The sequence below is a fragment of the Capricornis sumatraensis genome, chromosome 8 (assembly GCF_032405125.1).
Source record: "Capricornis sumatraensis isolate serow.1 chromosome 8, serow.2, whole genome shotgun sequence".
In the NCBI taxonomy this organism is placed as follows: Eukaryota; Metazoa; Chordata; class Mammalia; order Artiodactyla; family Bovidae; genus Capricornis; species Capricornis sumatraensis.
In genome coordinates this window covers 80,905,438-80,920,001 of record NC_091076.1, presented here as the reverse complement: position 1 = coordinate 80,920,001, position 14,564 = coordinate 80,905,438, and the positions used below count along the sequence as shown (strand labels likewise).

At 43.4% G+C, this 14,564-nt stretch overlaps 1 protein-coding gene across 1 annotated transcript in view; it reads right to left on the bottom strand.

Annotated features, from left to right (window-relative positions):
• The window catches only part of MAP2K4 (mitogen-activated protein kinase kinase 4), a 77,757-nt gene extending 64,049 nt beyond the window's left edge, over positions 1 to 13,708 (bottom strand). The window contains exons 1-2 of the mRNA XM_068976847.1: positions 13,588 to 13,708; positions 4,082 to 4,114 (exon numbers count right to left, since the gene is read on the bottom strand). Coding sequence (XP_068832948.1) covers positions 4,082 to 4,114; positions 13,588 to 13,708 — 154 coding nt within the window. The remainder of the gene's footprint in view (positions 1 to 4,081; positions 4,115 to 13,587) is intronic.
• Between the last annotated feature and the right edge of the window lie 856 nt (positions 13,709 to 14,564).

The window sequence follows — 14,564 nt, the reverse complement described above, 5'->3', positions numbered from 1 at the left end:
TCCCCCATCCAAAGAAAAACTGGTTTTATAAAGCAAGGCAAATCATATTTTAAAGAACTATGTTTACAAGTTAGCTCATTACAGTCACTGAGATATCAAACTTGCTCATAAATCACATAAACATATTTACAAGTACAAAATCATTATCTCCAAATGATAAATGATGAACTAATCAACCTTCTAAATGTAGGAGCTCTACATCGGAAAGAAGTATTTTCCCCTGATGTAGTCTTACATTCAGACTTCAGAAAAATTCAATAATCCAACAGTGTTAAAAAGAAATATTAACACTGTTGTCTCAAATAATAACTTTACTTATCTTAAGATAAATAAGATAATATATATTCTTATATATATTTAAAAAAACAAATAAGAGCAGAAACTATAATTGGTCAAAGATCATGAGGTATAACGTGGATTTTTATTGAATTTCTATAAAAATCTAGTTCCAAAATTAAATATGCAATCTCACACGTGTGTGTGTGTGTTATAAACCTACACACACATCACCAATAAAACTCCACTAACTTTTAACAGGCAATTGTAATAAACTACTGGAATAGTGATATAGCAATATTAAAAAAAAAAAAAAAACTATGTGTAGGTCAAACAATGGGGAAAAATTAATCCTTCAGAGCTTCCATTAGTCATCAGAACCATCTTACAATAAGTCTTTCTGATTTGTGATGGAGAATTGAACATTGAAGCAGCATTCACACTTAGTGGACTTTTAACAAAATGTACTTGTGTTCTCCGCACTCCATTCCCTCCTTCAACTACTGTCTGCTATATAATTATTTTTAATGAATTAAATTATAGTTTTTCTGATCATTTGAAACACCTTCAGAATGAAACTGGAGATTCTGGCAATAGAGTATACCCTAATAAGTAAGAAAATGCTGCTTTGGTGATTTCAAGCCCTTCATTTGCAAAGAAATGAGTGGCTACTTTTAACATACAGTTAATGGCTATGTTCCAGAGCAAACTGGAAGACTGATTTTCTGCAAGCATTACCAAACTGCACTTACAAATTTTAAGTTACGCAGATCACAGGACCAGTCTTGGGTAAAAGTGTTAATAGATGTCAACAGCTGAAAACTTACCCTAAAACACAGGTACCAACTGTACAAAAACAAGAGCCGTCAACTTAGAGCTGGCCTCCGCGCCACCAGCCCTGCTCCCACCCTCCCTTTCCTCGAGACATCCTCTGAGGTCCGAGCCCACAGAGACAGCTCTGCCTGACGCCACGACAGGCCAGGCCATCGCAGGACCTCTGAGCCGTGGTCTCCCACCAGGAAGGTAGCTACCAGGGGACTCCACAGAAGCCCCCATGGTGTTTCTCTCTCCTGACAGAACAGTGGAAGCAAAGGTGCCCAGGACACAGCGGCTCCTCTGCACTAAGAGCCCGCCGGGGGCAGGGACCGGTTCTATTCACTGCTGCCCCATTCATCTCCATCGCTGGATGGAGCCTCAGTGTCCAACATGCGCTCTGTGAATGAATGCACAAAACTGTGCTTGCGTGCGTGCTAATGTCATTTCAGCCATGTCTCTCTTTGTGACCCCATGGACTACAGCCCACCATGCTCCTCTGTCCATGGGATTTCTTAGGCAGAATACTGGAGTGGGTTGCCATTTCCTTCTCCAGGGGATCTTCCTGATCCAGGGATCGAGCCTGAGTCTCCTATGGCTCCCGCACCGCAAGGTGGATTGTTTGCCACTGAGCCACTGGGGAATTTCAAAAGCCGGAAAACTGAAAGGAGACCTCCCAAACAGAGATGGAGAAATAAAAAGGGAGAGCGCAGTCAGGGTGAAGAAGTGGTGAAAGCAACCAATGGTGGGCAGAGACACACTTCCCAGTTGGCTTCTGTGGCTACAGTAAAGCGTGCAACACCTCAAACCTGGTATTTCCCTAGCAAATACAAAGAGATAGCACCGCACCGTCTAGACAGTCTGAAGGCATCTTACCTAAAGAGCTTTATAGTCACTATATACACAATTTAAACTTAACACAATCAATATTTCTCATATTGTGGACTATTCTCTATAGCCCACAAAAGGACTAAGAGAAAAAAGCAACAGTGTAAATGCAATTCTGAATTTTTTAAATGGCAACATTTTTCTTAAATTAGATTTTATGTCCATACATAAAAATTTTTAAATTACATCAAATATTAGAACAATGTTTTATGTTAAAATATAACTGAAAGCTAAAAACTGTCGCAGAAAATGTGTAATATACATTTAAAACATAGCATAAATTAGATGCTGTAACTTCATTACATGGAGGTATGTATCGTATGTGTAGGTTCCCTACAAGCAGGAAATCATGTACCATTTTTAGTTTAAGGTAAGACAAGGATGACAAGATGGACCAATTAAAAAATTTTTATCCTAGGGTCTAGCATACTCTATTACTCATTATGGATTTATATCACAGGGAAACCATTCAAGAAATAAATTTTTGTTAACTACTTTTCCAAGGAAGTCATAATGTTCATTCCATTGACTTCTCTGATAGCTCAGTTGGTAAAGAATCCACCAGCAATGCAGGAGAACCCAGGTCAATTCCTGGGTTGGGAAGATCCACTGGAGAAGGGCTAGGCTACCCACTCCAGTATTCTTGGGCTTCTCTTGTGACTCAGCTAGTAAAGAATATGCCTGCAATGTGGGAGACCTGGGTTCAATCCCTGGGTTGGGAAGATCCCCTGGAGAAGGGAAAGGCTACCCACTCCAGTATTCTGGCCTGGAGAATTCCACGGACTGTATGGTCCACAGGGTCACAAAGATTTGGACATGACTGAGTGACTTTCACTCACTCACTTCCAGCAGAAAGTTTTAAAACAGCAGAAATGTTCTCTCCAGGTTAAACTGTTTCATTTGAACTAACTTAAAAATGATACATATCAGAGGATCTAAAATGTACAGCATGGTGACTATAGCTAAAACAGAGTATTCTATACTTGAAAGCTGTTAAGAGAGTAAATCTTAAAGATTCTCACTCTTTGTTATGAGAGGTGATGGAGGTGTTAACTAACCCTACTGTGGTAATCGTTTCACAATATGTAAGTGCATCAGACCATCATGCATGTACCTTAAACAGTGACATGTATCAATTACATCTCATAAAGTTGGAGGAAAGAGAATAGTGTATATAAAGAAGCAGTCATGGAGTTCCCTGGTTGCCCAGTGGTTAAGGACTCCACACTTTCACTGCCAGGTCCTGGGTTCAACCCGGGAACTGATTCAATTAGGGAGCTGATATCCTGGCAAATGGCATAGCCAAAAAGTAAAAAAAAGCACAACTGTTATTCTTCTCCACTCTATGAAACAACAAGCAGAAGATGAACACATTTTATTTGGGGATAGATTTGTGGTAACTAAAGAATAGTCTTCTTGAATTGGGACTTTTTTATATTGCATTTTATACAAATGACATTTAAGTTTAAAATTTATTTGTTTTAGCTTTAGAAATTTTGCTTTCCTATAGAAAACCTATTCTGTAGTCTATGAAGACTGGTGCTCTAATATACAACCCTGGTCTATTTTGAGGGGAGTGGAAAGGAAAAAGAAAAAAAGCTTTGTTTTTAAAGAAAAAAATTTTAAATTCATTAAATGCATGCTTCAAAATAAGTCAACTTTAAAGCATGAAGTCTCAGAGTACAGTTATACTATATACTTCTTTGCACTGCAATCGTAAAAGTGAACTTTCTTCAACTTGTGATTTAAATTGGCTAAGTCCAAATATCTATATACATCTTTCTATACAACTATATACTATGAACGTGTATCTTTCTAAATCTAGTATATCTGTCTATATCCATATATCTCTTTCTACACTCACATGCATTTGAATACCTACGTATGTTTCTCCTAGGTCAATCCAAGTGAAAGCAAGAACAATTCACAATCAAGAATATAACACAGATTTTTTTTTTTAATTTGGGAAACTAATGAAAAATGGAAGCTCTTTCAAAGTAAAACTGCTATGGTTGGTTAGTTGAAACAATAGTGGACACATTCCCAATACCAAGATGGATATGAAAAAAGTAAGTAGCATAATATCATAAAACTTGTAGCTTACTTTGTGCCTTTTCACAGAAGTTTATCTGAAAGCCTAAAGTAAAAGAGATAAGTTCCAGTTCATTTACTGTAAATCAAACAAACCAAAATTAGAACATGACATTGCATTTGTATATTACATTCAAGAACAGCTCAAAGCACATAACCTCCACCATCACAGAGATAACTATAACACATGGGCTTTCTTTAAAAACTCAGCTTTCTGATGTAGATGTACTTTTATAATTATATGGAACTGAAATCAAGTTCAAATTATAAGAGTTACATTGGAGTTACATTGCCTTAACCCTTACTTTTCACATCTATTCAATAAAAAGAATAGCTATTAGCCCTTAGAAGTTAATAGTAACTTTTAAGACAGTTTTGTCAATTTTTTCAATCTACAAGTTCAGAACATATCACATTTTATTAACTCAAATTGCAAACTTGAAACTATTTGATTACTACCCCTGATTCGAAAGCTTTGCTAGTTGATAAACTGTAAAAGCTAAACACACATAGCAACATTCTGCCAATGAGCTAACTTCAAATGATAACACAGTGAACTACTAAAGAGGTGATGAAGTTCTCTAAAGTAGGCCTGAAAAAAGACCATGTCCCTAGGACTATAGGAGCTATAGGAAGAAAACCTGTGAATTCTCCTCAGATACATGAACATATTTCCAAATTCAGTTAGGTCTGGTTATACCTTCCACATACATTTATACAGATGTAATTCTGTAAAATGCACCCAGTCAAATAAGCTGTTCAAAACAAAAGCCTTCCCAAATACAAATGAATCTGTATTCATTTGCCTCACAGTCTATTGGGTGAATTTCCAGTTTTCTTAGTGGTCTACCTATACCTCTGCTTTTATTGCTTTGGGGAACAAAATGGAGAAATCAAATTTAGAATGAGTTTTGCTCAAATGTACTTATACAAATTCAATCAAAATTTGTAGGAAAAAGAACCAGGACAAAAAAGGATTATCTCTCCCATCCAGCTATCAAAATTCTTAGGATTTTAAGTTATAGGACTTCCCTGAGAACACAGTGGATAGGAGACGGCCTGCCAATGCAGGAGACATGGGTTTGATCCCTGGTCCAGGAAGACCCCACATGCTCTAGAGCAACTGAGCCCACATACCATAATTACTGAGCCCCGTGTACTTTAGGACCGCATGCCGTAACTACTGAAGCCCACACATCTTAAGAGTCTAGAAACACTCTAGAAGAAGAGGGGGGGCGGGGAAGGATTCTGTGGGTCTTATGAACCTAAGCAACTAAAAGCCAGCCAGCATCCCACCAGGCACAAGTCAGGAGGAATAGGAGCTGGCAGCAGGCGTTCTGGAAGCAAGTGGAAAAGGAACAGGGAGGAGCTCAGAGGCCCGTCTCCCAATCTCACCACTGGAAGAGGGAGGGGGAAGTTCACCTGCAGACTGGAGAGGAAGCTGGTAAAACACTGAAACATCCCATTGTTACCATTCTCTTGTTAGCGCTAAATACAGTCAGTAGTTGCTACTAGGTAGCAAAAATAAAAGGGGAGAGAAGAGGTGAACTGAACAGCAATAGGAATGGGCAAAGGAGCAGGAAAAATAAATCTGAAAGGTATGTGAAGAAGAATGAGAAGGATCTGTGCGGTTGTATTAAAAATAAGTCACAGGGTAAAAGTATAATGAATAGGAAAAAATTTAAGGCATATGTAACTGGGAATGTTAGAAATGTCACCAATTACTCCCCGAACACATTAGAAGTTAAGCCTTTTAAATGCTAAAAAGTTCTCAAAACGTGGAAGTTCTGTAATCAGTACAGAATCCATGCATGTAACTAACAAGAGAGGGCAGACTTCTTGAAGTAAAACTACAGACTAACCTAGTTATGGATGAAGTGACCAAGTGAACAGACTCTAAGGACTCATACCTACTTCCCTCTCTGGATTATTCTTCATTCAGAAAAGATCTGCTAACTGCTCTGGGGTTCAGGGGCAAGCACGGGCTAAAGAAACTGGGACAGAATGACCTGCCTTTTCCTTGAAATTCCATGTCGTCTTACTGATGAACTCAGATAAAAAGTTATTAGCTACATCTTTCTAGACCTCTAAGACTACACATACATAACATACATGTATACATATACAACACATATATACACACACACATATGTAGAGAGAATCTATATAGAGAGAGATTATTAAAAAAAAAACCATGGAGAAGAACCCGCCAAGGTCACAGAACTGGTGCTTACAGTACAGTACAGATGAAGGAAAGTTTATGATGTTCAACGGGCAAGGCGGGGCCAAGGGAGCCACCATCACCTTTGTAAAAGAGAAAGATGGTGAGAAGGAAATGGGGAGGAAAACTTCCAATATCCTCAACTTAAGCAAATTTGAGATTGTTGTGCTAAGTCACTTCAGTCGTGTCCGACTCTCTGCAACCCCATAGACAGCAGCCCACCAGGCTCCCCTGTCCCTGGGATTCTCCAGGCAAGAACACTGGAGTGGGTTGCCATTTCCTTTTCCAATGCATGAAAGTGAAAGTGAAGTTGCTCAGTCATGTCTGACTCTTCATGACCCCATGGACTGCAGCCCACCAGGCTCCTCCATCCATAGGATTTTCCAGGCAAGAGTACTGGAGTGGGGTGCCATTGCCTTTTCCCACGATTGTTTTAATTACCCTATTAATATTCATTCACATATATTCAATTTTTGAGGTCTCACTTGTCTCACAAATTACATCTAAAGTCTGTCTTTCCATGCACATACTCTGAGCCCTGCATCTCCGAGAGCACCAGCTGAATCCACTTGCTAGTAACAGGTTAAATTTTCAAATCTTAGGCGCTGCACTCTTTAACTTAGTATCTGTACCCGGGGCCTTAATTTTACTTGATCTCCTGCTTCAAATTTGAGTCCTTTTCATTTTATCTGGCCCCAACCAAGTTTCTTTTCACCAAATCTCAGACATCCAAGAATAAAACATAGAGATACACAGGGCAGGGTGCTAGTAAGCCCACAAAAGAAATAAAGGTGGGGGGGTTTCCTCTCCGTTTTCTCACCAGGCTTCTCCTGCATGTTCCCCTCATTCTCACCCTCTAGCCCCAATCCTGAGAGCCCTTAACTGGCCATAACTGGAAACCTACAATTTACTGTACTTACCAGATAAAGTGAGCTTGTCTGCAACACTTTCAAAGGCTGTTTAGGATGTGTGTAAGTGCACAGTAAAACCAAAGGCATAATGGTATTTGAGAAAGTAGAGAACAAAATGAAGAATGTCAGACCCAGGTTCTAGTTCCAACTGAGAAACTCAAACAAGTCATCTCACTTGAGCCCCAGTTTCCTCATTATATATACGATTAACAATAACATCAATAGATCTCAGAATTTGAAACAGCACGCCCACGTGTAAAGCTGCTTGTCGAATGGCCCTCGTGGGGCACAGCAACCATCCCCCATTGTCTTCATCTGGGCGAGGGTACAATGGGTGGCAGGGGGCGGGTAGGGCAGGGGTCTAAGTAGTTGCCCACCTCCTCAGGAGCACCTTATGGTTTCCAGACACCCTGGATTCTAGAAATGCTGAAAAGGGATGATGACTACAGTATGAAGCCAACCTGACATAAAGAAAATCACAGCTGCCTGCTTCCCGGGTCAGGCCACAGACCAAGCGCCCAAACCCTCATTTTACACAGCCGAAGACGCCAGCAGTGGGTCTCCTTGCAACTCCAACCTCAGAATTCTGGCGCATGCCTTCAACTGTCAAATCACTCACGGTACACCATGTCGGCTGTAACATCTAAGCACCTATCTAAGCCTATCCAGACCTTGTATTTTCAATGTACTTAGACAGAGTTCCACAGATTTCCTGCTGGGTTACTTCCTTGAGTTTTCCTGACTTCACCTTTCTCAAACTGCAAAGGAACCCACCTTAATAGAGTAACTCCAGGTTATCCGCATCATTCAGGACTAGTCACTCACGATTAACATTCAGGATCTTGTCAGTCCCCATATGCCCAGTTCCTTTCCTCCCTGTGGCTGGTGACTACCTTACTGACTCCAGTTTTGTAACTAAGCACTGAAATACCATCTCACCTCATGCTAGGAAGCCTAGGAAATAAGAACAAAGGCTGCCTGTCACCAGGTGGATTAAAACCCACTTTCACCAGAGCAAATCCCTCAGTTTAAATGTCTGTTCCCTTATCTAAAAAAGGGGACCATGCCCACCTACCCTTAAAGAGAGCTTATGGCCATCAACTTAAGACAAGACGGTGGAAAAAGAGGTATGATAACTATTAGTTTCCCTTCCTGACTTTAAATCTGAATTATACTTCCTCAGATTGTATCACGTGGGCTGTCCAGATCTCCAAGTGATAGAGATCCATCTGAATTATGTGCGATGGAGTTGATCTGATTTCCAGACCCCTAAAAATAAGAAAAACTCTATGGGCCCAAGTCAACTCAAGCTTCTCAAATCAGGTAACAGAAACAGAACAGGAAAAGAGAAATTTACAAAAAAAGAAACATAACTTAAAATACAGGGTTCTCTAATACACTGCTTTAAACAAGTGTCAATATACACTCTGATAAGGGACATTAAGGAAAACATGAGAAAATAAGTATCTTGAGAGCATTATGTTTTTCTACTTTCTTAAATTTAATACTAGGGTTACTCTCCTTTTTAAGGAACATAGAGAAACACATCACGTGCTTTGAGGGGCACCAATTTCCTGAGCTGAGTTTTATTTTTCAGGTCATGTCAAATAAACGGTGAGAGAAGTGTGTTCCAACACACTAGGAAAGGCAAGCCACTCCAAAGTTTGGAACCTTATCCCTGTGCACCATTCAGTTTTTTAAAATTAGGATTAAGGCACACTCCTCTGGTAAATGGGAAAGACAGAAAGACAGTCATACAATCACAATTAGGGCATTTCATACTAATTTTGTATATGCAAATATTACTGGGAGAAAAAAGTATACTGATTCAAATTTTCACTTTTCCTTAACAGATATGTTTCATTATGCTTGTAAGTTTTGTGTGTGTGTTTGTGTTTTCTTTCTGTAAAATTTTTAACGAGGTATAATCGACATAATGTTCTATTAGTTTCAAGTATACAACTTGATTCAATGTATAAATTGAGAAATGATCACCACACAGTAAGTCAACTTAACATTCATCATCGTACATAAAAAACTTTCCTGTGATGAGAACTTTAAGATCTACTCTGTTAGCAACTTTGAAATATGCAATACAATATTATTAACTATGGTTGCTAGGCTGTGAGTTATTTTGTATATTTTTTAAAAGCACAATCAATTTTTCTTTTTACTTAAATCGACATTTGTAAAATGTTCAGCTGAGGGTAAATGGGTAAGGAATAGTCTGTAAGTTTTCTGTTATACAAACATACATGTTATGCATGTATTATACACGTTATACACGTTATAAGAGACTCAAAAAAAGAAAAATTGCCTAGATAAGCACATTAACAGAATCAGAGGCACCTATAACATATAATTTATAACCATTTCCTATAACAAGTACTTTACAGATGTCTCTTTTTCACACACACAGATTCTAACCAATTTTTAAAAACTGACATTTCTCAGCTACCCAAGTAAAGTTTAAGATGTTTTATTTTTCCCTGCTTTAAGTTTTCCATAATAAATTTCTCATTTTTAAAATCTATTAATTTTTACGGGACAACTAACTAAAGTATTTAACAAACCATGTTTAATATTAATCCTTATATACATATGTGTGGGTGCATGCTGTCACTTCAGTCGTGTCCAACTCTTTGCGATCCTATGGGCCGCCAGCCTCCTCTGTCCATGGGATTCTCCAGGCAAAAATACTGCAGTGGGTTGTCATGCCCTTTTCCAGGGGATCTTCCCGACCCAGGAATAGAACCTGTGTCTCTAAGCCTCCTGCACTGGCAGATGGGTTCTTTACCACTAGCGCCACGTGGGAAGGCCCTTTATATACATGTAGAGATTTTATAATTTTCAAAGCACTTTCATAAGCATTAATCTAATAATGTGATTCTCACAACGTGTAAGTATTATTCCTACTTTAACAAAGGAGAAATAGATGAGTTCAGAAAAGATCAGTAATTTTGCCAAGGTTGCAGAGCTTGTACATGGCAGAGCAGTTACCTGAACTCAGGAAGAATACTCACCGAGAACATTCTGAACAGAAATGCTCAATAATGAAAAATGAAAATAAACAGTTCACAGAAAAGGGTAGAACCCAATGATAATGAAGCTAAAGAAACTCCATGATGAGGGGTTAGGAACTCATCTGCTAATAATGAAAGAGACAATTAATTAGACCATAATAAGTAAGAGCATTGTTGCTATTAAAAATGATAATGCCTAATATGTATTGATCACATACTTAACTGTATGTCAGGCCCATGCTGTATCTGCATTCTAGAAGTTCCTGGAAGTGAAGTGAAGTGAAGTCGCTCAGTCGTGTCCGATTCTTTGCGACCCCATGGACTGTAGCCTGCCAGGCTCCTCTGTCCATGGGATTTTCCAGGCAAGAGTGCTGGAGTGGATTGCCACCTCCTTCTCCAGGGGACTTTCTCGACCCAGGAAACAAACCCGGGTCTCCCGCATTGCGAGCAGACGCTTCACCGTGGGAGCCATCAGGGATGCCTACTTTCCAATGAAGAAACTGACACTGGGAAAGGTTAAGTATCTTGCCCAAGATCACAGAATTCGTAAATCCTGGTGAAGAGATTCAAATCCAGGACTCCAGAGCTCTGGCTTAACTCAAGCATTATATTCAAAAAGAGTAATTCTCAACTGAGACCACTCCTGGGTCATAAACCTCAGACCATAAAAGAGTGTGCAGAGTGATCCAGTGTCCAGCACAGTGCTTATCACACAGATCGATCACGAGGTCTGTTAGATGACGTGTATTCCACGTGGCCCCTCAACTGAACACCATTACTGGAATGAGCACGGTCATTAACAACTCCAGAGAGACAGGACTTTGGGGAGGCAACTGACCATGTTCAGGGATGGGAGGGGGAGGGAGTGGCATTTACCAAACAACCAAGGATCACAAGTTTGACTTAAAGCCAAAGATCTGGTAGGTCAAGGAGGGGAGGTGAGGCTCTAACATCACAAGACAAATGAAGATTCTACCCAGCTGCTTAAGTCCATGGTTTGTAACCTGGCTTGTACGAGAGAACATCCTGAGAACTTCAAGTGCTTCTCTTCACTCTGAGTAATCGAGATTGGTTCAAGAAGATATAACCAACAGGTTCCTGAATCAATCAAGGCTACACACAGCACTGACAAAAGAAAATTCATCAGGAGTTCAAAGAGAAGTCTTAAAGCCCTCCCTCTCTCTTTCAAACTGGGTTCCGCTTACTAGGGGCTTCCCCAGTGGCTCAGCAGTAAAGCATCTGCCTGCATTGCAGGAGACTCGGATTCAATCCCTAGGTTGGGAAGATCCCCTGGAGAAGGAAAATGGCAACCCACTCCAAGATCTTCCCTGGGAAATCCCATGGACAGAGAAGCCTGACCGGCTACAGTTCATGGGGTTGCAAAGAGTCAGACACGACTGAATGACTAAACAACAACAAAACTGCATATTAGAAAGGTCGGCTGACTGGGTATAAAAACCCAGGGATTGGGAGGAGGAGGATGGAGAGCATCAGGGTAACCCCTAACCATGACGCCTTTCTCTGAGTTTCTAGAATACTTCAAGCTCTTTTCCACTTTTTGGAATCTTCACATGTATGGTTCCCTTTGCCTAGAACCCTCTTCTTTATCACAAGAGTCATCTTACCAGACAGGTCCTCTAAGACCACCTTATCAAAGCAGACTGCCCCCTCCCCTATCAAATTCTACCCCAGCCTGTTACTTTCATTACACTTTTCTCAATTAGCAACTTTTCTTATTTATCTGCACACTGTCTTCCCTCCCCAATCCTACCTGAAGAATAAGCTCCATCAAGAATGAGGCTGATTCACTCTTTCCTATGAAGAGCACTATGAGCTGGAGCACCATGCCTGGCACTAAAAACAGATGCTCAATATTTTTTGGAAAATAAATGTCTACAGCTTTTTCAAACTATCAGCCTCCGTACCCTCAGCCCCCCAAAACTTGCATATTTATAAGCCCTATAAGTCACTCGTTTGGGATATGCAATACAATCTTAAATTGTCATTTTACTGTTTCATTTCGCCACCACCAACTAGACTGCCCAATGGAAAGATCAGGAAATGCATCCTGTATTCATTTGTATACTGTGCAACACAGTGGTATCTAGGAACTAATTCAATCCCAATTAATCATCTGAGGGCCTGCACACAAAGTGTCCTCTCTGTTCCTTACCTATATCCCAGGAGGAGGGATAGAGGGAGGTAAAAATGACAAAAATCCCCTTCTCTGCTTCCTGAATCACACTCGCATAAATCCAAAAGACTCAAGAAATGTCAAACCTAACGACACACGGCATAAGACAGATCTCAGAGCCCTTTAGGTAAATGTTCATCAAGGAGTAACCATGGCCGCACTGACCATGAAGGGTAACCCTACTGATTCTGTTAGAGTTTGCGAAAGTTGTCAGATTTCCGAGATTCCCTGTTTTCGAAAATAATGTGACTGCTCAAAATTCCCCAGTAAACTCAAGGAAACGGTCCCTGATGGGCTGGGGCCTAGTATTTTTTAACACCACCACCAGTCAAGAGCTACAGAGAGCTCACAGGCGTTCCCGGTGGGGCAAGTCACTGATCAGGAGGGCAGCTCCAGGTGCGCAGCCTCCACGCAGACCCACTCTTGACCCCAGCCCTTCGAGGTGCCGGATCTCTCCCTTTAAACCCAATTCCCAGTTTTATTTATTTGGTCCGCATACAACGCTAGCACAGAAACCCCCGGCCCGAAACAAATCGCCGCTCCCGGGGCCAAGGGCTGTCTGGTTACCTCTCACAGGTAGCAGAGGCCGGAGTCACCCCCCGCCCCGCCCGGCGCGCGGAAACCCTGCAAAAGTTTGCAAACCAAGGGTCCAGAGGGCCCGCGCGAAGCGCAGAGGTCAGCGCGGCAGCCGGACTCGGCGGCGCCCGCGGGACCAAGATGGCCCTGCGCGGGCCCCACGGCGGCGGGGAGAGGGCCGGGGCGCCGCCGAGGGGCGCGGGGCCCGGACGCCGCCGCCGCCCTCAGCGGCCGGGACCGCAGGCCAGGCCCGGGCGCCTCCAGCCGCCGCCCGGCCGCGCGTTCCCGGAAAGGCAGGCGGGGCGCGCCAGGTAAGCGGGGCCGCGGCGGGGCGGCCGCGGGGGCGGGTCGGACTCTAGGTGGGCCCGGCGGCCGGTGGCGGGGGGAGCCCCGGGCCGCGCGGGCGCGGGCGGAGGCCGGGGCCCGCCGCCGGGAGCCAGGCCGAGCCCGGGAAGGCAGGGGAGGAGGGAGGCTGGCCGGCGCGGCTGCTTCCTCAGCCGGGTCCGGGGGCGTCCGCGGCGCGGAGACAGGCCGCGACGACGCGGACGGCTCCGCCGGGGGGGGCCGGGGTCTCGGCGCCGCCGCCTTCCTTACCCTGCATGCTGCTGACGGCCGGGTGGCCGGGCGCCGGAGACCCCGCGGGGCCCGGGGTGCCGCTGCCGCCCCCGGAGCCGCCGCCGCCGCCGCCGCCGCCGCTGGGGCTCGGAGCCGCCATTGTTGGGAGTGAGGAGCCGAGCGGCGCCGCGGCGGCTGCAATGCAGCAAGCTCGGCCTCTCGCACGGCCGAGGGGCGTGGCCAGCACCACCTTGGTCCCGCCTCAGGGCACGCCCCCTGGCACGCCCCCGCCCGCGCCTGACGCCGAGCCGCACCAGATGCGGAGCCGCGGAGCCGCTCAGGTTGCCGGTGTCCGGCCTAAGAGACCAGCAGAGATCCTGCTCCGGGGCTGCTGGCCCGTTGAGGGGCCTTCAGCGGTCTGAGAGTGTGTACATCTGGGGGATAAAAGGGTACATAGTTTTTATCATTCCCACAGAGGTCTGTGACCCTGAAAGTTCAAGAAGCCTCTTGTTGGAATCTCAGAATTTAAAATCAGAATCTCAAAACTGAAACGGGGTCACGGAGGTCGTGCTTCTTGTCCAGTCTCTGACATGGCACTTCCCAGAGGGGAGTTGACTCGAGCTATGGAGCTCCTGTTAGGCCCTGCCTAAGACCCCAAACCTCTACACTGCCAAGGGAGATCCTAGAGAATGCTACTGAAAGTATTACCAGTGGACCCACCCCAAGAAGATCAAATCACAATCTATATTTAAATAATATCCCCAGGTGATCTGCATGCACACTAAGTTTGAAAACAGTATCTTCGGCGCCCAAGCTTTCTGACCTCCCAAAACGTGTGTGTGTGCGCGTGCTCAATCCTGTCTAATTCTTTGTGATCCCAGGGACTGTAGTCTGCCAGGCTCCTCTGTCCATGGGATTTCCCAGGCAAGAATTCTGGGGCAGGTTGCCATTTCCTTCTCCAGGGGATCTTCCCGACCCAGGGATGGAACCCATGTCTCTCAAGTCTGCTGTATTGG